Source organism: Hyla sarda, chromosome 9, assembly GCF_029499605.1.
Source record: "Hyla sarda isolate aHylSar1 chromosome 9, aHylSar1.hap1, whole genome shotgun sequence".
Lineage (NCBI taxonomy): Eukaryota > Metazoa > Chordata > Amphibia > Anura > Hylidae > Hyla > Hyla sarda.
This window is the reverse complement of record NC_079197.1, coordinates 63471450-63495572: the sequence shown is the minus strand read 5'-3', so window position 1 is coordinate 63495572 and position 24123 is coordinate 63471450. Positions and strand designations below refer to the sequence as shown.

The 24123-nt window shown below is 45.7% G+C and overlaps 1 protein-coding gene across 3 annotated transcripts in view; it reads left to right on the top strand.

Annotated features, from left to right (window-relative positions):
* Positions 1-24123, top strand: part of TRMT12 (tRNA methyltransferase 12 homolog) — a 309262-nt gene that overhangs the window by 260223 nt on the left and 24916 nt on the right. Inside the window, exon 8 of one of the 3 annotated variants that reach the window (XM_056540148.1) lies at positions 9795-9867. The exons of the other annotated variants lie outside the window; for them this stretch is intronic. Within the exon in view, the coding sequence (XP_056396123.1) occupies positions 9795-9867 (73 nt within the window). The remainder of the gene's footprint in view (positions 1-9794; positions 9868-24123) is intronic. 3 annotated transcript variants of the gene reach the window in all.

Here is a 24123-nt window from a genome sequence, read left to right as displayed (position 1 = left end):
TCTCTCCCTCCTGGCTCCATGGCTGCCTGCGCTCCTGCGGCTGCGGCTTCCACGCCACCGGCAGCTACTCCGAGGACCTCCACCTCACCGCCGGCGGCAGTACCTGGTGCATCTCTGGACTCGGGCATGCCTTCATCTGCACTAGCAGCCCCGCGGCAGTCTCTCCCTCTGGTGTGGCCTTCACCACCTTCGGCAGCTGTGGACGGCGCTCTCCAAGATGGCGGCGGTGGAGTGCGCACGTCCGGGCACCTGCAGACCACGATCATTCTCCAGCTGGAGTCTCAACGGGCGTCCGAGGGGGGACCCAAGGTAAGGGACGCATACTCTACACCCGCTCCCGCTGATGGTGCTCCCAGTCCCGCCGGGCCGCCGGGTGGGGGAAAGCATAATCCCCAGCCCTTACCTCCACGTGGTCCCGTTGGGCCTGTAGGGCCCCCCTCTATGGGGATCACTGGGGCCTCCGCCATCTGCAGCCCCTTGCAGGGCCCATCTCCTCCTGCAGCCCGGGTACTGGACTTGGCCCCTGATGAGTGGCCCAATGTTCCCGCAGGTTTGTCACCCCCAGTTCTGGCTCCCTGCACATCGCAGGCCTCTCCATCCCCTGCCGGCCTGGATCCTGCTGTGTCACCATCCTGGGCCTCAGGCTCACCCTGGGACTCCCCTCTGCACTTGCCTCAGGATACAGCTCAGCCGATGTACTCACCCTCAGGAATTCCTCCTCCATTAGCCCCCAGCAGTGGGCCCCCCCATCCGTCTTCTCTAGGATTGCCGCCTAGTTTGGAGGGGACTCCAGCGGTTTTTCATGCTCCTTCCCCCACACCTGCTGTACTGTCGCTGCCCCATACCCATTGGGGGACCCTCATGTACCCAGGACACTCTCAGCTTTCCCCAGCGGACTGTCCTGTCACCTTGGCGGACCTCCGCACCCTGGTGGCCTCTCTCCCTACCAAAAATGACCTCTCATCATTGGCTAAACAAATAGTCGCTGAGTGCAAAGAAGAATTTGTTCAACTGCGTCAGGATGTGTCTGCGCTGACCGCCCGGGTGGTGGGGGTAGAGGAGGCGCAGGCATCTTCCTCTTCTGCTGTCCAGGCCTTACAAGCAGTGGTGAAACAACATAGTGGCCAGCTCTTCACTTTACAACAGCACCTCGACGATGTTGAGAACCGTAACAGACGCAACAATATTCGTCTTCGGGGGCTCCCGGAGGCGGTGGGTCCGGAGGAACTTTACCCTGCTTTACTGTCTATATTCAATGTTGGAGCGGGCCCCTGATGTCCACATTGAGCTGGACCGAGCACATCGGGCCTTGAGACCCCCTAGTCAAGATGATCAGCACCCCAGGGATGTGATCTGTAGGGTGCACTACTATGCTCTCAAGGAGGACATTCTCAGGGCGGCCAGGGCCCGCAGACGCATCTATTACAAGGACATACAAGTGCAGTTGTTTCCGGACTTGTCCAGACACACCTTGGCTCAACGGGCGACGCTTAAACCAGTGCTGGAGGCTTTGAGGGAGCGAGACATCCCTTATAGGTGGGGGTTCCCGTTTGCCCTGACTGTCCGTAGAAATGGGAAAACCTTTACCTTTATCAGCTCTCCTGCTGATGTTCCAGCCTTCCTGAAGGACTTGGACTTGCCTGCCATCCCTATCTCGTATTGGCCACAGATTTCCTCTGGAGCCCCGAAGCGCTCTGTACCAAGATTCCCTCAGCAGCCCTTCAAGGTGTCTCGGCCTGACCTGCCCCCCGACCTGGCCGCCGACAAAGGCTGGTTGCCCGCTGGGAAACTGTCTCTCCCGGCCCTCAGATTGTGCAGTCTCCCCACACTTGATACTGTTAGAAATGTTATTGCTATGTTTTCTGGGTTTATATTCTCCTCCCTTTTCACAGGTTAGCTGGACTACTGTTAATAATGTATATTTTACTATTGGGCTCTGGTGCTAGGGGTTCCGTTCTCCTTGTTCTCCCTCCTATTCATCCCCTTTCCCTCCTTTTCCTTCTCTCCCCCCTTCCGCTCCCTCTGTAATGCCTATCCTGCTCTTCTTCCCCCTCTCTGCCCCTCCCTCTCTGCCCCTCCCCCTTTCCTCCCCCCTTCCCCTTTTCTCTCTGTCTTTCTCTCTTTCCCCTCTGTTTCTCCCTCCTTCTTCTTCTCCGTCTCTTCCCCCGTTTTCCCCCCTTTATCTTTTGCTTTTGTCATGTGTCCCTACCCTGGGTTTCCTTCTCCTTCTGCACTTGTGTGCCTTCTATTTCCTTTCTGGAATTATTCTTATCTCTTGCCCCTTGCTCAGTTTGGGTGACTAATCCGGTCTCCTCCCCTGCGTCAGCGTCTTCCACCTACCCCCAATAGGTTGCAACCCAGGCTGGTGGTATCTCCGTCCTGGGCATTTCCGTCAGCCTTTGCTGTGCTGTTTAGATTGTGCTGCGGTAGTACTTTTCTACTGCTACCTCTCTCTTGTTCTTGATTTCTTACCCTCCCCTCTCATTTCGTTCTTACTAACTGTTTTTCTGTTCCTTCCCTAGTGTTTGTGTTTGTCCTGTTTGGTGGCTGAGGCGGACCGGCTGTCTGACCCTCTCCTAGTGCCTACCTGCTGATGGCTGATCTTAACATTGCCTCGTTCAACGCTAAAGGCCTCAACATCCCGGCGAAGTGAACGCAGATCCTGCACCACTTCCACAAGCGTAAGACTCATATCCTTTGTTTGCAGGAAACCCATTACAAAACCGGCCACACCCCGACCCTTACTAATCGACACTTCCCAGTATGGTTCTGTGCCAATAACTCTGCCTCCCGTTCGAAGGGTGTAGCGATAGCTTTACATAAATCTCTGACACATCAGGTTACCAATGTGGTAATCGATCCCCATGCCAGGTACATCGTTCTCTCCCTGCTGATTGGTGGTAGAGCCCTCACCATCATCAACGTGTATGCACCTAATCAGGGCCAGTATGACTTTCTCGTCCGACTGGTTGACTCTGTGTTACCGGTGGCTCAGGGGACCGTGATCTGATGTGGGGATCTTAACCTGACCCTAGATCCAACCCTAGACAACTCCTCAGGCCACTCTAGCTTGTCCTATGCGGCAATTAAGAGAGTGAAACGCTCCTTAGCCCACCTTCAGTTATGTGATGCGTGGCGCCTACAACACCCCTCAGATAGGGACTATAGCTACTACTCCACTCCCCATGATTCCTATAGTCGCCTAGATTACATTCTAATTCAACACTCTGCCCTCACTTGGCTGAACGGATCGGACATCGGCAGCATCATCTGGTCGGACCATGCCCCCGTGTTCTGTTCCCTCCGTCTACCACACCTGACTAAGTCAGCCTGGTCATGGCGGTTGAACGAGTCTCTTCTTCTGGACACAGCATGCATGGCAGATCTCACCAGGGCTGTTTCTGATTTCACTTCCGTTCATGTCTCTGATTCCACGGCCCCATATACCCAATGGGAGGCCCTTAAGTGTGTCCTCCGTGGCATTCTCATCAGACACTGTTCTCGCTTGAAGCGGGAGAGGGCCCACACCCTTACGGCAGCTTTAGCTAGGGTTTCTTCGCTGGAGCTGGCACACAAACGGTCACTCTCCCGTCCTGTCTTGCAGGACTTACAGCTGGCTCGCTTGGAGGTGAAACGCCTCTTGGAGGCTTCCTGGGGCCGTTGGCTTCAAATGGGACGCAGTAAATTTTACGAATATGGGAACAAGAGTGGCCGGATACTTGCCAGGGCTTTGAAGACTCGCCTGTCCCAATCTCATATCCCCTCTATCAGGACCCCAGCCGGGATGATGGTGCACACCAGGGAGGGAATTGAATCTGTTTTTCACTCCTTCTTCTCTGATCTGTACCACCTCCCGACTCCCGGGCCCTCCCACCGCCCAGACCCACCTTCACCCTTCCCGGCTCTTTCCGCGGTCGAGAGGGAGGCGCTGGACGCCCCCTTCTCCCCCGAGAAACTTGAATCAGTGATTCGCGCCCTCCCGGGGGGCAAAAGCCCAGGCCCTGATGGCTATACTGCTAAGTTTTATAAATCACTGTTGGATTCTATTTTTCCTCTTCTGCTGAAAGTGTTTAATTCCATCTCCCCTGACTGCCCACTGCCTCCAGCCTCTTCCCTTGCCCATATAATTCTTCTGCCCAAGCCCCATAAAGATCCCCGCTCGTGTGGTAGTTATCGGCCAATCTCCCTGCTGAATGTAGATCTAAAAATTCACTCCAAAATATTGGCTAACAGGCTTAATTTGTTTCTCCCTTCCCTTATCCACCAGGACCAGGTGGGGTTTGTGCCGGGTAGGGAAGCCAGGGACAATACCATCAAGACCCTGGACATCATACATTATGCCCAGACCTCTAAATTACCCCTTATGATCTTATCACCAATGCCGAAAAGGCTTTTGACCGTATCTCCTGGTCCTCCCTGGCACAAACCCTACGGCATGTTGGACTTGGCCCTTCTTTCATAGGGAAAATTATGGCACTGTACGGCTCCCCTTCTGCACGCCTGAAGATTAATGGTTCCCTTTCAGACACGTTCCCCATACATAATGGTACTCGCCAGGGCTGCCCCCTCTCCCCCCTCTTGTAGGTTCTGGTAATGGAACATTTGATGGCCAGTATTAGAGCGGACCCGGATATCCATGGGGTGTCTATCGGCACTCATACTTATAAATGCTCTGCATTCGCTGATGACCTTCTGGTCTACCTCTCTGATCCTTTAACGTCTCTACCATGCCTCATGTCCCGCCTGTCCGAGTTTGGCACGTGGTCAAATTTTAAAATTAATTATACTAAATCTGAGGCCTTGGGTGTTGCGTTGCCAGAACGTACGTTGTCCGCTCTCCAATCTGCTTTTCCCTTTCGCTGGCCTCCGGGTAGTATTTCCTACCTGGGCACAGTTACATAGCATAGCATAGCTACATAGCTAGTACGGTCGAAAAAAGACACACGTCCATCAAGTTCAACCAGGGAATTAAGGGGTAGGGGTGTGATTAAGGGGTAGGGGTGTGATCCCCTCAGACTTGTCCCGCCTGCTTTCCCTCAATTTTTCCTTGCTGCTGGCGCGTTTCCGAACGGACCTAACCGCCTGGAATAGTAAAGAGTTCTCATGGTTCGGCCGCATAAACATCCTTAAAATGACCTTACTTCCCCGCCTGTTGTATTTAATGCAAATGGTCCCCATATATATCCCGTCCCCCTACTGGAGACAGTTGCGGACTTGCTTCAGCTCTTTTGTGTGGGCTGGAGCGCGTCCCCGTTTGAATAGGCTTACCCTGTCACGACCCAAACTACAGGGGGGCGCAGGTCTTCCCGACTGTCACGCATATTGCTTGGCCTGTGTTTACACCCGTGTCTTGGACTACTTCCATAATACCTCTACCAAACAGTGGGTCCAACTAGCGCAAGATATCTGCCCTTACGCTATTTCCACTCTGCCATGGACGACGTCACGATCGTCTCACCTCCCCTCCCAATTGTCCTACTCCACTCGCCACACCCTAGCTGTCCTGACCAATGTAAGGTCGCCCGCTTCCCTTATAGATTGTGAGGGCCCCCTCCTCCCTATCACGGACAATCCCATGCTCCCCCCGGGAGTTTCCCCGACTGCTTTTCTCTGGGCCTCCCGATCGGAACCGCTCCGTTTCCACCATGTCCTCGACGGGGAGGGGCTCAAGTCATTGGGGGACCTTCTGTCCGACCGCCCACGCGCCAGACGTGCACCCTTTGCTTACCTACAGTTGAAACATTTCTACTCCCATCTCCCATGTCGCCCTTCCCTACATCGTCCTTTCACGCCCTTTGAGAGATTGTGCTTGGCCTCATCGTTCCCTCGTCACTCCATCTCGACCTTATATGGACTATTGTTGTCTCCCAGATCGGAGTCCCTTCCGACATTTTGTCGCGCATGGGAAACCGAACTTGCCAAATCGTTTACTCCTGATCAATGGGCTAAGTGTTTTTACTTGACCCACAAGGCCGTGATTGCCACTAAATTTCAGGAAACCAGCTTTAAAATCTTGTCCCGTTGGTACCGGGTGCCCGCGGTGTTGCATCGCTGGTACCCTTCTGTGCCGAGCTCCTGTTGGCGATGTGGAGGTGACGAGGGTACTATGCTCCATATTTGGTGGGGATGCCCTAAATTGCAGCCTTTCTGGTCTGCGGTCTTCCGTGTCATCCGGGAGGTGACCGGGGCCCAGATTCCCTGGTGCCCCGAGGCAGCTCTGTTGTATATGTTCCCTATGGCGCAATCAAAGTACAAAAACTCCCTGGCCCGTCACCTTCTCCAGGCAGCGAAGACTGTAATACCCAGGAAGTGGAAAACCCTGGACCCCCCCTCTATGGACGACTGGATAGGCGAAATTGCCCAAATTCACCGCATGGAGGAACTTTTGGCGGTTCACCCTGACGAAGTCACTAGGTTTGGAGCTACATGGCTCCCGTGGTCGGAATTTTGCTCCTCCCCCACTGTTCGGTTCTTGAGTTGATTTCCGAATACTGCTATGGGTGATAGTGTGGTGCTTCGCTTTGCTGTGGATGCTTGCCCGCCGTGTGTCACCAGCGGTTTTCTATGTTAGTTTGTTGTCCTGTATGTGTCCCCCACTTTCTTTAGTCTTCCGAATGTTTTGTGTCTCTCCATTCTTTTCCCCCTTTCTTCTAAGGCCCTCTTTTCAAGGTTACCTCTTCTTTTCATTTACATCGTTCTGATTCTGTTCCTATTCTCGATCCCTTGCTAACTGCTGGGCCCCTTTTTACCTAGTCAGGTCCCTCTGGTTTAAGTCAATTGGCAAGGTAATTCAGAATATTTCGACAAACACGTGTTAAATTTGTTGTATACTCTTTGCCTGGGCTTTAACCCCCGCCCTGCATTGTTGGGATAGAGGAGATACGAGAAACTTTCTCATATGCTTTCGTTCACTGGAACGTATTTGTCTTGTTCTTTTGCTACCCGTGTTATTTTTCATTCCCTTTGTCTGATATTTCGGTCCACAAGACCGTATTGTGTTAAGTATTTCCTGTATTGGTGTGCCCACCACATCTACCTTAAAAAAACGTTTTTGTTGAATTATAAAAAAAAAAAAAAAACGATGTATAACTATATCAGGGGGCCGTACAGAGATCTCTCCTATGATCTATTCATACTCAGGACTGTATCTATAACAAGAGGGCATCCTCTACGTCTTGAGGAAAGAAGGTTTCTACAGTACACCAGCACAGACGGGGGTTCTTTACTCTAAGAGCAGTGAGACTATGGAACTCTCTGCCAGAGGAGGTGGTCATGGTGAACTCTGTAAAAGAGTCTGGATGCATTTTTGGAGAATAATAACATCGCTGGTTATGTATACTAGATTTATAGGGACAGAATGTTGATCCAGGGATTTATTCTGACTGCCATATTTGGAGTCAGGAAGGAACTTTTACCTCTAGTATGAGGGTTTTTTGCCTTCCTCTGGATCAACTCAACTCAGTAGCGACTTATTAGAGGTATAGGTTGAATGTAATGGACTCTGGTCTTTTTTTCAACCTCATGAACTATGTTACTAGTTAACCCCTTAAGGACCACAGGTTTTTCCATTTTCGCACTTTCGTTTTTTCCTCCTCACCTTTTAAAAATCATAACCCTTTCAATTTTGCACCTAAAAATCCATATGATGGCTTATTTTTTGCACCACCAACTCTACTTTGCAGTCACATCAGTCATTTTACCCAAAAATCTACGGCAAAAGGGGGAAAAAATATTGTGCAATGAAATTGAAGAAAAAACGCCATATTGTAAATTTTGGGGGCTTCCGTTTCTACGCAGTACATTTTTCAGTTAAAATGACACCTTATCTTATTCTGTAGGTCCATTCAATTAAAATGATACCCTACTTATATACGTTTTGATTTTGTCGTACGTCTGGAAAAAAAATCATAACTACATGCAGGAAAATGTATATGTTAAAATTGTCATCTTCTGACCCCTACAACTTTATTTTTCTACTTATTTTGCGCCGTGATCTGAATTTTTTATCGATACCATTTTTATATTGATCTGACTTTTTGATCGCTTTTTATAAATTTTTTCATGGTTTAAAAAGTGACCAAAAATAAGCTATTTTGGACTTTGCTAATTTTTTTCTGCACGTACACCATTGACCCTGTGGTTTAATTAATGATCTTTTTTTATCGGACATTTACGCACACGGCGATACCACATATGTTTATACTTATTATAATTTACATGTTTTTTTTTTTTTAATGGGAAAAGGGGAGTGATTTGGACTTTTATTAACTTTTTTTTCTACACTTTTTTTTTTTTTTTTTGCAATGTTAAAGCCCAGCACTGTTCACTGCAAAGCCATAGCTGGATCTCAGGCTTGGAGCAATCAATCGCCAATTGGATGCGTCGGAGGAAGGTAAGGCACCCTCCGCTTACATCCTAGCTGATCGGGACATCGCATTTTCACTGCGATGGTCCCGATCAGCCCCACTCAGCAGCCGGGAAGGTTTAACCTTCGTATTAGACGCGGCGTTCAACTTTGAACGCCGCATCTAAACGGTTAATAGCATGCAGCTCGACGATCGCTGCCGCGTGCTTTTAGCCCCGGTTCCTGGCTTCAGTTGTATGCCGGGACCGACCCGATATGACACGCGGTCACCACGTGACCCTGCGTTATACCGCGGGAGCCGGCCACGGACGTAAATATACGTCCGCGGTCGTTAAGGGGTTAAAATAATTCTGAAACTCAATTAACATTCAATCTGTAATGGCGATGTATTCAAAAGTCCTGGGTTATAGGAGAGATCGATGTATTGACCTTAGACATATTTATACTCAGTCATTAGGTCACTTATCAACCATATTTTTTTTTCTCAGCAAAACCACCTTAATTTTGATAATCTTTCTGCATAGTATAGTCACCTCTGTCACCTCTGCCATTTATTTCTTGTACACAGGTGTCCATAACTATAAGTCAGACTGCAAATGAAAGATTGTGTAAAGTGATAGATCTATGCCGATGCAACTCATGATATTGTTAAGGGTAGTCCGAGGGGAAGCTTTCAAATGTGATTGACTGTGCTGCCATATATTACTAAGTGTCGACATAAGAAAATATACACCAGACAGGATATTGGTATGTAAATGAAGAAAAGTAGTCCAGCAGTCCCTTAAAACGTAGATCCTTTATTTCACATTTCTTTAAAAGTACAGAGCACACACCATCCACCTTCACCTGGTCAGCAAACAACTCCTATGGACGCGTTTCAAACGCATGCGCGTTCTTGATCACCACACCCAAGAACGCGGTGGTGATCAAGAATGCGCATGCGTTCGAAACGCGTCCATAGGAGTTGTTTGCTGACCAGGTGAAGGTGGATGGTGTGTGCTCTGTACTTTTAAAGAAAAGTGAAATAAAGGATCTACGTTTTAAGGGACTGCTGGACTACTTTTCTTCATTTACTTACAAGTTTCAAGCCTGGCCGGGCTCGGGTCCTTGCAGACCGTGGAGGAGGTGAGCTGAGAGAACTTTATTTCTTATTCAGGATGTTGGTATACACTTTCTTAGCATACTCGTAGCTGCCCCAAAGAGTTCTGTTTAATCCAGGAAGTACATTTAGTTTTTACATTGGACAAAGAAGGAGGTTTAGTTATGACATCAGAATTAGCATGTTACTTTTTGATTGGTTGTTTGATTATTGTGTCCATATATATTAGCATATCTAGTGTCCATTAATTTCTTTGCAGAAGTTTCTCTACTGGGAAATTCCAGAGCTCTCTGTTCGTCAGATATTTTGTCTTTCTACTCCTTATCTCAGTTGCAGCGGTGTCCTGGCAAGGCCTCAATCGTAGTCACGAGCATATTGCAAGCTGATGTATATGGGTTATGGGGTAGGTAACATATATATTTTTCCAGCAGCAATGGCATATTAGTATTATGGATCAGTCATTAGAAACATAAGGGTTATCCCTATCAATTTCCCCCTAAAAGATATTTGTTACATTACACAACATCTCTCCCTAGAATATATTGCGCCTAATAGTCTCAGGTTCAGGTGGGATAAAGAAAAAATGGGTATGGGATGCTTCATTGGTTTGAGACGAGATGTTCATTGTGAACCACCACCCTTTGTACCCAGACTGATCCTTCACCTTAGACTCCTATATTAGCCCTACTCTGTTGGGTTTGCACTTGCACCATTGTCATACAGGATGTTTCTTCTCCTGGAGGGAATTCTCTCGGTCATGCTTGGGTCTGATGTATCAGTTAGGTTCAGATAAGCTGAAATAGTAGGTTCAATATCCACATACATTTTCCCTGTTTGAAATGTGGCCTCTACAGTGGAGATTATTGTTTTCTTTACACAGGGGACTATGCAACATCCTATATTATTCTCTGTAGTAGAGACTTGCCGGTATTGTCTTTTCTTCTATTGGCACTCTGTGGTCTATAGTCCCAGTCAGTCCCTGTGTTCCATCCCACTGCTCTCCAATAGTCACCGTTGTTCCCCCCAGTAGTCATCCGTCATACATGTGTATATTTAATTGTCATCCCCATACATAAGCCATTGTTTTGGCACCTCGGGACAATTCACAATATTACAGTAGTCAAATTTAAAGGTAGTCACTTGGGCACTGGAAGAGTTATATCAAAACGTGAGATACAACTCTTGGATCATTGTCAAGTCTTCCCAGTAGTGTGGTGGAGTCGGATTGAGTTGCTGGGTTTGCACTCCACTTATACGAAAAAGGGTATGTATCAGGAGCATGGTGTTAGGAACCCTCTTGCAGTGTGAGGCGTATCCATGTTGATTTTCCTTCCAGTTTCACCGAAGTCAGAGTTGTCAGTAGAACCTGATAAGGACCTTCAAATCCAGCGGCTCCCTTATGTTTCTTTTCACGAGGACAAACTCTGCAGATTGTGACTTCCTGGTTCAGTGTCTGGATCTGGAATGGAGTAAAACTGCAACATGTGTTACTTTCAGCTCATTACACAGTGTGAAAACAAACTTTACCAAACTATCATTTCCTGTACTGAGGGTACTGAGGGTTGTAACATCCAAGCTTAGGGACCCCCCAAGAGTGTCTCATATGGGGTTAGGCCTGTTAGCTGTCGGGGTGTGTTTCTCACAGAGTACAAAGCTATGGGCAGCACTTCTGGCCATGGAAGGTACAGTTCTTTACTGGCTTTTAGGATTTTGTTGTTTAGGGTGCCATTCATTCTTTCAACTTTCCCACTGCTCCGGGATGATATGGGGTATGGAGTCCGAGGTCTGCTCCCACCATTTTTCAAAGTTCTCTTGTAATATCCGCAATGAAAACCGGTCCTTGGTCGCTTTCAATTACTTCAGGGTCTCCAAATATGCATACCAGCTCTGTTAGTAGTTTCCTTACAGTAGTCTTTGCTGTAATATTAGTGACTGGGTAGGCTTCTGGACATCCTGAGAAATATCCACTGCTACTAGCACGTACTGAACTTTCCACTTTTGGGCAATTGCATGTGGTCAATCTGGATTCTCTGAAATGGGTAGCAAGGTTTGGCCAAGTGTTTCTTCGGAGTAATTTCTGTTCTTCCAAATGTGACATTTGTAACCCACAAGTGTTGCAAATGTCACATCGCTTGACATATTGTTTAACTGGTGTTGTTATTCCTGGTGCAAGGTAGATTTTATTGATAGAAGTGATCGTTTGATTTTTTCCTCTGTAGGTGACTCCATAGAGTCACCTACAGAGGAAAAGGGCGTGGGGAAGACAAATCTTGTTTGCTTTTCTCCATAGGCCGTCTGATTCACTGAGTTCAGCTCCCACTTTCTCCCATATACTCTTTCCCTTGTCTAAGGCTTGAGTCTGGAACTGTTTCAATGTCTTGAGTCCGGGGTTTTCCTTTTTCTTCTTCTGATCCTTTCTTCTGTCTTCTTGTCGCCACGTATACCCCTGATTCCTCTCGAGCAAGGGGCAGTGTTGCAGTTTCTTTAGCTGCCTGGTCTGCCAAGAAATTTCCTTCGGCCTCTTCAGAGTCCAATCTTCCATGCACTTTGACTTTGATTATTGCCACTTGTTCAGGCAATTTTAAGACTTCAATCAGGGTCCTGACAGCTTCAAAGTTCTTTATGGGGGTTCCATCTGCAGTCATGTACCCCCTCAATGCCCATTGTAATCCGAAGTCCAGCTCCACTCCATGCCCATAGGCAGATTGGCGGTTTGTCCTTCCAAAATGCGGCAGGCTTCAGCTAAGGCAATGAGTTCCGCCTCTTGTCCTGAAACACGGGGAGGGAGTAGTCTTTCTCCTACAACTTCTAATGGGCTAACCACTGAGTATCTTGTGTGGAAGTTACCACTTTTATCAGCATATCTGGACCCGTCTGTGTAGAGAGTAAAGGTTGCATTGTCCAATGGTGTTTCTTGGACCGTTGGTAGATGTGATGTCTCCAATTCAATAACCTCTAAACAATTGTGCTTAGGGTCACTGAGGTCTTCGGTCTTCATCATTTTGTTGAGTTTCTTTTCCTTCATTCCCTCCCCCCGGAGAGAGGAAGCAGGGTAGCTGGATTCAAGATTGTGCATCTTTTGAAGAGTCACTTTATCCGGGAGTAGCAGAGGGCATTGAAGCCTCACTTGTCTAGTGGATTTCTTTGGCATTGAGTCAAAATAGTTTCCAGATCATGTGAAGTGAGGATAATGATAGAATGTCCAAGAATGATGTCCGAAGTCTTGCCCAAAAGGTCTTTAGCAGCTATCACAGTTCAAAGGCAGGGGAGTGCAGTTCTTGCAACAGGATCTAGTCTGCATGAGTAGTATCCAAAGGTCTCAATATGACTCCATGTTTTTGAGCAAGGACTCCAAAGGCATGGCCCATTGTTTCAGAGAGAAACAGATAAAACGATAGTTCATAGTTCGGGGTGCCAAGTGCAGGAGCGGACATAAGGTCTTTTAGGCGGTTCAAACACTGTATGGCTTCCCATGAAAGTGGTTGCCTCTTTTTTTTATATATATATATATATATATATATATATATATATATAACATGAAGTACAAAATGTAACAATTGCGGGCTTAAATAGAACATCTGTCTGTGTTTGACATACATATAAGGGAAGAAAAATCTCCCCCAGCAGCCCATATAGACATTAAGAGAACAGGGATAACAGATAAAACAAGAAAACTAAATAAGAAAAAAGAAAAGAAACAAGTAGTACCCATTAGAAACAGATCTTCTGCACCCTTTCTGCTTCAAGTAACATAGTATTTGCATAGAGGATAGGAGCAAACTAATATATAGAGTAAGTCGTCACTGGGATTAGGCATTCACCCACCCGGTAAATCTATAGTTGAACTGTATTTGTGGGGGGCTATTTAACCACACATCCCACTTGTAAATAAACTCATATTCTTTATCCAATGCAGAAGCCACCTTATATTCATGCCAACAGTTAAGATTAATTCCTGATTTAACATCTAAAATAGAAGACACATGCTTTGTGCCCCACCTTTTAATAATGTTATGGCGGGCAATACTCCATTGGTGTTCTGTGAAAGAGATGTTCAGATCACTCTCCCATCTTATTTTATATGGGTCTTTTTCTAGAATATTATGGGATATAAGGAATGTATAACACCAAGAAATACCTTTCCTTGTTGGGGTCGTGTGATTAAGCCAAGCATTGAGTTCGGAGACTACCGTTGGGTGTGGTGACATGATAGAGGATTGGGCATGTCTAATCTGAAGGAATTTATAAAATTCCTTATTACTAATGAAGAATCTGGAACGGATTTCTTCAGAAGAGATACATGAGACTCCATCCCACACATCAGTAAGGTATCTAATGCCTCTCTCAGGCCAATGCGAAATTGAGAGATCAGGTATGTGTAGTACTTCTATTGGGATCATATCATAACGTAAATGGAATAAGTTGTTGGGTAGAATGTGTATTCCATACGGAATAAATGGCATCAATTGTGGGGCGCGGGGAGGAAGGTGTAGATTTGAATACAAATGCAGCCGTGAGGATATGCTTGACAAGTCTACCATGGAGTTCCTGTGTTTCAATAGTAACCCAAAGTTTGGAGACATCCACATTCCACAATGGTTTAAGTTGGTCCAAAATAACTGCTCTATAGTATTGTAGTATAGAGGGGCAGCCTATGCTTCCCTCCTCAAAGGGGGATAAAGGCATAGGGTTTTAATTCTCGATTTTTGATTATTCCATATATAATGCATAACAATTGATTGAAGTTTTTGAAAATTCGTAAGAGGTAATTTTATCGGGACATTCCTAAACGTATATAGGATTTTTGGCAATGCCATCATTTTAATTGCTGCAACTTTCCCCAGCCAAGAAACCCCCTGTCTTGGGAGTTGGGACGTAGTCTTCCTCAAATCCGTAACAAGTGTAACATAATTAGTAGAGATGAGCGAACTTTTCAAAAATTCGATTCGGTCGATTCGCTGAATTTTCCGAAAAAGTTCATTTCGATCCGAATTTTCACGGCAAATCTATATTAAAAAAGGCAATTTCTAGCCTACATACAGCCTCTATAGGGGTGTAGAACACTTTGCTGTGTTCTAAAACGCATATGGAGTGTGCTGGGGTAATAACATGCCGATTTTAGAATCACTGCCGCACTGCAGCACAATGACAGAGCCTGGTGGTGGCATCAGTGTCAGGAGACCATATAGTGACTAAATGACATAGCGTAGAGGTGTTGGCAGCATGTGGAGACCATGTAGCGGCTGAATGACACAGCTTGAATTAGGCAGAAGCATGAGAACACCATATAGTGGCTGAATGACACAGCATGGAGGTGTTGGCAGCATGAGGAGACCATATAGTGGCTGAATCTCACAGCGTGGAGGTGTTGGCAGCATGAGGAGACCATATAGTGGATGAATGGCACAGCCAGGCACTAGGCCTTCACAATCCCTAAGATTAAAAGATGAATTAAGAAATTTAAACCGAAGATTTTGGATAGCAGGTGCTACCTATGAGAAAATTTTAAATTCCCAGACCCAGGCCCAACAGCGGCATCAGTAAACCATATATTGCCTGAATGACACAGCCTGGAGTTGGCTGATGCACGAGTATACACCAGGGCTTCACAATTCCCCCCAAAAAACACACACAATTTTTCGATTTGAAATTTAAAACAACCTTTGCGTGTCCCGGACCCCAGCGTGTGGGTACGAAGGACCAAATCCAACAAGCCCCTACAGGGCTCATGTGGCCGTGAGATGTAGGCGCAACGTCTCCATTGCCCTGACCGGCCATTGTTTCCAAGACTTCTCGCCAAGGCAAACCATGTGAAGAACAGCGTGACACCGCCGTGACCTGCACACATGATATGCTGAAGGGCCACTGAGACTTTTCCGGGCAGTGGAGGCTTAAGACACAGTGGAGGATGTGGAGGCGGAGTACTACACTGTCGCAGGACCAACGGGCTGACAGAGTGTAGCAGGAAGCAGCATTCAGTACACGCCAGAGCTTCAGAATCCCAAAGAAAAAACAACCATTTAAAAAAAAATTAAGAATATTTAGGACAGCGGGTGCTACCTATATATTGCCTGAATGACACAGCCTGTAGTTGGCTGATGCATGAGTACACACTAGGGCTTTACAATCCCCCCCCAAAAAACAAAACAATTGTAGAAATTTCTGAAGAAGACTTTTGGATAGCGGGTGCTACCTATGAGAAAATTTGAAATTACCAGACCCAGGCCCAGCAGCACCATCAGTAAGCCACATATTGCCTGAATGACACAGGCTGGAGTTGGCTGATGTAGGAATACGCACCAAAGCTTCACAATCCCTAATAAAAAAGACAAACATTTTTTACGAAAAATTTTAACGAAAATTTAGGACAGCGAGTGCTCTCTATATATTACCAGAATGACGCAGCCTTGAGTTGGCTGCAGCATGAGGAGACCGTTGAAATGTGTGATTTTTTTTTATTTGAAATTTTATTTAACCCCTTAAGGACCAAGGACATACCGGTACGTCCTTGGTCCTGCTCTTCTGATATAACGCAGGGTTACACAGTAACCCCGCTTCATATCACGGCGGGCCCGGCGTCATAGTGAAGCCTGGACCCGCCTCTAATAGCGCGCAGCGCCGGTCGCGGCGCCGCGTGCTATTAACCCTTTAGCCACGCGCTCAGAGCTGAGCCGCGCAGCTAAAAGTGAAAGTGAAAGTTCCCGGCTAGCTCAGTCGGGCTGTTCGGGATAGCCGCGGCTAATCGCGGCATCCCGAACAGCTGACAGGACAGCGGGAGGGCCCCTTCCTGCCTCCTCGCTGTCCGATCGCCGAATGACTGCTCAGTGCCTGAGATCCAGGCATGAGCAGTCATGCAGCAGAATCGTTGATCACTGGTTTCTTATGAGAAACCAGTCATCAACATAGAAGATCAGTGTGTGCAGTATTATAGGTCCCTATGGGACCTATAACACTGCAAAAAAAAAGTGAAAAAAAAAAGTGAATAAAGATCATTTAACTCCTCCCCTATTAAAAGTTTGAATCACCCCCCTTTTCCAATAATAAAAAAAAACACAATGTAAATAAAAATAAACATATGGTATCACCGCGTGCGGAAATGTCCTAATTATAAAATTATATAATTAATTAAACCGCTCGGTCAATGGCGTGCGCGCAAAAAAATTCCAAAGTCCAAAATAGTGCATTTTTGGTCACTTTTTATATCATTTAAAAATGAATGATCAATAAGTCCTATCAATGCAAAAATGGTACCTTTAAAAATTTCAGATCACGGCGCAAAAAATGAGCCCTCATACCGCCCCATACACGGAAAAATAAAAAAGTTATAGGGGTCAGAAGATGACAATTTTAAACGTATTAATTTTCCTGCATGTAGTTATGATTTTTTCCAGAAGTCCGACAAAATCAAACCTATATAAGTAGGGTATCATTTTCATCGTATGGACCTACAGAATAAATATCAGGTGTCATTTTTACCGAAAAATGTACTACGTAGAAACGGAAGCCCCCAAAAGTTACAAAACAGCGTTTTATTTTTTTCAATTTTGTAGCACAATGATTTTTTTTCCCGCTTCACCGTCGATTTTTGGGCAAAATGACTGACGTCATTACAAAGTAGAATTGGTGGCGCAAAAAATAAGCCATCATATGGATTTTTAGGTGCAAATTTGAAAGAGTTATGATTTTTTAAAGGCAAGGAGCAAAAAACGAAAATGCAAAAACGGAAAAAACCCCAGTCCTTAAGGGGTTAAATCAAAATTTGTGTCCCGGACCCCACCGTGTGGGTACAAAGGACCTAATCTCACAAGCACCCACAGGGCTCATGTGGCTGTAAGATGTAGGTGCCTCCATAGCCCTGACCGGCCATTTTTGGTTTTTGTACCTTTGTTTAAGAACAAGCGCATATCCAAGAGTCCAGAAGACTCTCTAATGCAGGACGGTAGACCACCAAAAGACATTCTTCAATAAAATTAATTTTTTTATGAAATAAAGAAGCAGAGTTCATCCCTCTCCGTATTTTTTGGAAAATTTTACTTAAAAAATCACACGCAACAAGCGTTCAATAGTGTAATGGTGGTTATTCTGGAAAATTCAAGTTTATTACCGTAATAATTATCAGAAAATTAAAAAAAAACACTACCCAAGAGTGTTTAATAACCCCATACATTGCACCATAAATGTTGAAATTTAACTTAACCCCTTAAGGACGCAGCCCTTTTTTACCTTAAGGACTGAGCCCTTTTTCGCAATTCTGACCACCGTCACTTTACGAATTAATAACGCGAAAACGCTTTTAACGAATATTCTGATTCTGAGATTGTTTTTTCGGGACATATTCTACTTTATTTTGGTGGTAAATTTTCTGCGTTACTTGCATCCGTTTTTGGTGAAAAATCCTCAAATTTCATGAAAAATTAGCATTTTTCTAACTTTGAAGCTCTCTACTTGTAAGGAAAATGGATATTCACAATAAATTTTATTTTTCTTCACAAATACAATATGTCCACTTTATGTTGGCATCATAAAATGGACATATTTTTGCTTTTTGAAAAAAAAATTAGAGGGCTTCAAAGTAGAGCAGCAATTTTCAAAAATGTCATAAAAATTGCTAAATCTGAAGGGACAGATGTTACAGAATTACAACTCCCAGCATGCCTGGGCAGTCGAGGCATGCTGAGAGTTGTAGTTTGGCAACATCTGGAGGGCTACCGTTTGGGCACCACTGTAACAGTGATCTCCAAACTGTGACCCTCCAGATGTTGCTAAACTACAACTCCCAGCATGCCCAGACAGCCTTTGGCTGTCTGGGCATGCTGGGAGTTGCAGTTCGGCCTTCCTAGTGGTTGCCACAGTAAAGATCGCTTTACTTTCACTTTCATTCCCCCCACCGTCGTTTCCCTACCTGAGCTGGGATCTCTGCAGTCTCCACGATGATCTTCGGTCCCCACGCCATCTTCAGGTAAGGTGCCGATCTCCATGTTCTCCCCCCCCCCGTTCTGCCCGACATCCATGGCAACCCCCTGTCCTGCGCTGCCATTGGTCAGAACTCAGTTCTGACTAATGGCAGGGGATAGGAGGAGATCGCAGCACTGCGACCTCGCTCCTATCCTGCAGGATGATCGGGGGTGTCACTGACAACTCCGATCATCCCTATTTTCCAGGTGATTAGCCAGAGATCCGATCAGCCCGGAATTGGAGAAAATCACATGTCTGAATTGACATGCGATTTTCTCTGATCGCCAACATGGGGGGGGGGGGTCTCAGGCGATGTGCCGGTGTGCCTGCTGAATGATTTCAGCAGGCATCCGGCTCCGGCTAGCGGTGGGGACCGGATTTCCCACGGGCGTATGGATACGCCCTGTGTCCTTAAGGACTCGGAATGCAGGGAGTATCCATACGCCCTGTGTCCTGAAGAGGTTAAGCATGTATGTATTTCAAACATCCTAAAATTAAAGGCCCAAGCCCAGAAGCATCATGAAGTCAAGTAGTTCCTGAAAGACACAGGAGCAGTCAGGAGTAGGCATCAGCAGTACCCAAGAGGCTTTAATAACCCCTTACATTGCACGATCAATCACAAGATCGAGCAATAACAGGTGTGTTATGCCCTCAGATGTCCGGGGCTGCACGCGCGCTACACTGAACGGATCAGCGTGTGTCTATCTTTCACCGACAGGTGCTGGTAACCCGCTGAACCCTGTTCGCGATAGTTGTGATTCTTCTTTCCTGGCAAATAATTGCAATCCCTGATCTCTAAGTGCGGGTCATAAGCTCGGGTTCATTAAGTCCCTGCCCTTTGTACACACTGCATGTCTCTACTACTGATTGGATGGTTTAGTGAGGTCCTCGGATCGTCCCCGGCAGGGTAGGAGAAGGCCCTGGCAGAGCGCCGAGAATTTAAATATCATTGTTAAAATTTGCATTAAGCATGTATTTAGCTCCTGCTAAGCATCCAAAAATGAAAGGCCCAAGGCCAGAAACGTAAGTGAGGCAAGTAGTTCCTGAAAGACACAGGATGAGTCAGCAGCAGGCATTCACAGTACCCAAGAGGGTTTCATAACCCCTTACATTTAAAGATCAATGTTGAAATTTGCATTAAGCATATAGTTAGCTACTGCTAAACATCCAAAAATTAAAAAGGCCCAAGGCCAGAAGCGTTAGTGAGGTAAGTAGTTCCTGAAAGACACAGGATGAGCCAGGAGCAGGCATTCGCAGTACCCAAGAGGGTTTCATAACCCCTTACATTTAAAGATCAATGTTGAAATTTGCATTAACCCCTTAAGGACCAGGCCATTTTACACCTTAAGGACCAGAGCGTTTTTTGCAATTCTGACCACTGTCATTTTAAACATTAATAACTCTGGAATACTTTTAGTTATCATTCTGATTCCGAGATTGTTTTTTCGTGACATATTCTACTTTAACTAAGTGGTAAAATTTTATGGTAACTTGCATCCTTTCTTGGTGAAAAATCCCCAAATTTGATGAAAAAAATGAAAATTTAGCATTTTTCTAACTTTGAAGCTCTCTGCTTGTAAGGAAAATGGATATTCAAAATATATTTTTGTGGGGTTCACATATACAATATGTCTACTTTATGTTTGCATCATAAAATTTATGAGTTTTTACTTTTGGAAGACACCAGAGGGCTTCAAAGTTCAGCAGCAATTTAGAAATTTTTCACAAAATTTTCAAACTCGCTATTTTTCATGGACCAGTTCAGGTTTGAAGTGGATTTGAAGGGTCTTCATATTAGAAATACCCCATAAAAGACCCCATTATAAAAACTACACCCCCCAAAGTATTCAAAATGACATTCAGTAAGTGTATTAACCCTTTAGGTGTTTCACAGGAATAGCAGCAAAGTGAAGGAGAAAATTCACAATCTTCATTTTTTACACTCGCATGTTCTTGTAGACCCAATTTTTTAATTTTTGCAAGGGGTAAAAAGGAGAAAATTTTTACTTGTATTTGAAACCCAATTTCTCTCGAGTAAGTACATACCTCATATGTCTATGTTAATTGTTCGGCGTGCGCAGTAGAGGGCTCAGAAGGGAAGGAGCGACAAATTGTCTTTGGGGGGCATGTCACCTTTCGGAAGCCCCTATGGTGCCAGGACAGCAAAAAAAAAAACACATGGCATACCATTTTGGAAACTAGACCCCTCGGGGAATGCAACAAGGGGTAAAGTGAACCTTAATACCCCACAGGTGATTCACGACTTTTGCATATGTAAAAAAAAAAATTTTTTTACCAAAAAAGCTTGGTTTCCCAAAATTTTTACATTTTTTAAAAGGGTAATAGCAGAAAATACCCCCCAAATTTTGAAGCCCAATTTCTCCCGATTCAGAAAACACCCCATATGGGGGTGAAAAGTGCTCTGCTGGCGCACTACAGGTCTCAGAAGAGGAGGAGTCACATTTGGCTTTTTGAAAGCAAATTTTGCTCTGGGGGCATGCCGCATTTAGGAAGCCCCTATGGTGCCAGAACAGCAAAAAAAAAAAAAAAACACATGGCATACCATTTTGGAAACTAGACCCCTCAGGGAACGTAACAAGGGGTAATGTGAACCTTATTACCCCACAGGTGATTCACGACTTTTGCATATGTAAAAAAAATAAAATAAAATTTACCTAAAATGCTTGGTTTCCCAAAAATTTTACATTTTTAAAAAGGGTAATAGCAGAAAATACCCCCAAAAATCTGTAACACAATTTCTCCCGAGTACGGCGATACCCCATATGTGGCCCTAAACTGTTGCCTTGAAAGACGACAGGGCTCCAAAGTGAGAGCGCCATGCGCATTTGAGGCCTAAATTAGGAACTTGCATAGGGGTGGACATAGGGGTATTCTACGCCAGTGATTCCCAAACAGGGTGCCTCCAGCTGTTGCAAAACTTCCAGCATGCCTGGACAGTCAACGGCTATCTGGCAATACTGGGAGTAGTTGTTTTGCAACAGCTGGAGGCTCCGTTTTGGAAACAGTGGCGTACCAGACATTTTTCATTTTTATTGGGAAGGGGGGCTGTGTAGGGTGTGATAAGGTGAATGGGGTGGTCTGTGACGGAGTCTATGTCTCGACAGAATTGTTCAGAGAGGCTTATGATTTTTAACCCCAGGGGGAGTGTATGTTTCTGTGTATGTCACCAGAATGAATATCTAGTTATGGGCCCCTGGGGTGGAGCATTTGGAGAGTAGGGTGGGCCAGTGCTCCACCCCGCAGTTTAGCGTTTTTCTTGGAAGACAGATCCAGCCCAGAGTTTTGGACTGTCTCCAACTGATTGCTCAGCTGCAGGTAATCGGCTGCACAAGTGGGAATAAATCCCTCCCTGCTAGGCAGATAAGGAGGGGGATGTTTTGTTTCTCTATGAAAAGGCTGGAAGCAGCAGGCTGGAAAAAGAATGGAGTGCTGAGAGTGGACAAAGACTCTAGGTTGGTGAAACCAATATTGTTTTGTTTAGTTTAACCCTGAGAGATAGGGAACCTAATGTCAGTTAGTGCTCAGACGAGCTTGGTTTTTGTTTGTTTATGTTTTCATTTACTGCTGTATCCTGTGTGGATTACAAATACAGTGCCTGGAGTATATGCAATTACAAGGACTGTGCCTATTGTTTACCCTAGAGGACCATGCTACCTGCAAACAAGGATCACAATAAGGTTCGGTACAAAGTTTTGTCTTTTGTTTACCACTTTTCCGCTTATCCGGTTGTTAGCCGGTCGGGACTTCTGATGAAGATCAATACTGTATGGCTCCTTGGCAACCAAATACCTCTCAATCAGGCACATCATTGCTTCTGGATCCTGAGGGTCCCCTTGACAGACCCATTGTCGCAGTCCTGTTGGCAGGTGTCTGAGAAAACGGTCCATCACAACCATCTCCACTATCTTGGTAGCAGAGTTGCGCTCTGGCTCCAGCCACTTCTGAGCGAGCCCGAGCAATCCATACATCTGGGCTCTGGTAGGTTTACTCACATAGTATGCCCAATTATGAAACCTGTGGGCTCGAGCGGCTGGTGTTACGCCAATGCGCTTTAGAATTTCAGCTTTAAGTTGCTCGTAATCCTGGGTCTGATCAGAAGGTAGGTCTTCATAGGTTTTTTTGCACTCCCCACTCAGGCATGGAGCTAGAAGCCCCCCCTACTGACCCAGTGGCCATCTTTCCCGGGCAGCAACCCTCTCGAAAGTGGTGAGGTAAGCCTCCAAATCATCTGTCTCTGTCATCTTATGCAGGAAGTCTGTGGCATGGATACGGGATCCTCTTTCACGAGGGGGGGGCTCTCTGCAGATGACAATATCACTCCCTGCAACACCTCAGTAAGGGCAGCTCTATCCATCTGCTGGGCTTCCTTCAGGGTCTCAACCTGGGTAACCAGTAGACTATTTGTTTCCTGTTGTACAGCGGTTGCCTGTACCAGAGCTTTCACCAGATCCTCCATTATAGCACCAAGCAGGTAACAGTCTTAAAAGGTACGGTGCTACTTATTTGATTAGCAGGTCTTCCAAAATAAAAGTCCTCAAGCAGACTACCGAATGACTGGAACACCCACAGACCCTCAATGTGCTACTTTGCCCGCATCCTCCACCATATTGTGATCCTTGTTTGCAGGTAGCACGGTCCTCTAGGGTCAACAATAGGCACAGTCCTTGTAATTGCATATACTCCAGGCACTGTATTTGTAATCCACACAGGATACAGCAGTAAATGAAAACATAAACAAACAAAAACCTAGCTTGTCTGAGCACTAACTGACATTAGGTTCCCTATCTCTCAGGGTTAAACTAAACAAAACAATATTGGTTTCACCAACCTAGAGTCTTTGGGGGAGATGTATCAATGTTGTTTTTGATAGACGTTTTTTGTAGATCATTTTGGTTGGTCTAAATTTGGAGCAATTTCTCCAAATTTATCAAACTTGTGCAAGCCCCATGATAAATTTCGTGCAATGGTCTAAATCTCCACAAAGTTCTATTTGTAGACCTGTTCTACACCTCACAGGAATAGTGGTGTATCCTGGACGCTGGGCTTTTGTTCTATTGTTTTTCAGGATTCCACTGAGGTATTTTTTTGTCCACCAGCAAAAACGCCTGAAAAACGGTCCCAGCTTTTCCTGCATTTTGGTAATTTTTCTTGGGGGAGATTTATCAAAAACTGTACAGAGGAAGAGTAGTGCAGTTGCCCATGGCAACCAATCAGATTGCTTCTTTACAAAAATGAAAGGAGCAATCTGATAGGTTGCTATGGGCAACTGCACCGCTCTTCCTCTACATAGGTTTTGATTAATCTCCCCCTTGTGTTTTTTCTTGCATTTTTGCTGGTGTGCAGAAACAAACATTTTTGTACCCTGTGTGCATTTTTTTCACTGCAGGTACTACTCCATGGGTCGGATGCAGAGCGCCCGCCCTACGGAGTGTAAGGAGGTGAGGAGTGATGTATAGCATATACATATACAGGGTGGAGAGCATCACTACTTACCTCCACCCGCTGTATAGTATACAGGGGGCATAGTGTATCCATGTATACTATACAGGAGCCCAGCAAGGAAAGAGTTAACCCACACTGCAGCTCTGAGTTAAATCTTTGTGCGCTCTCCTGTATATACAGCCATCTATAGATGACTGTATATACAGGATACAGTAGGCAGACAAGAACAATTGGAGACCCC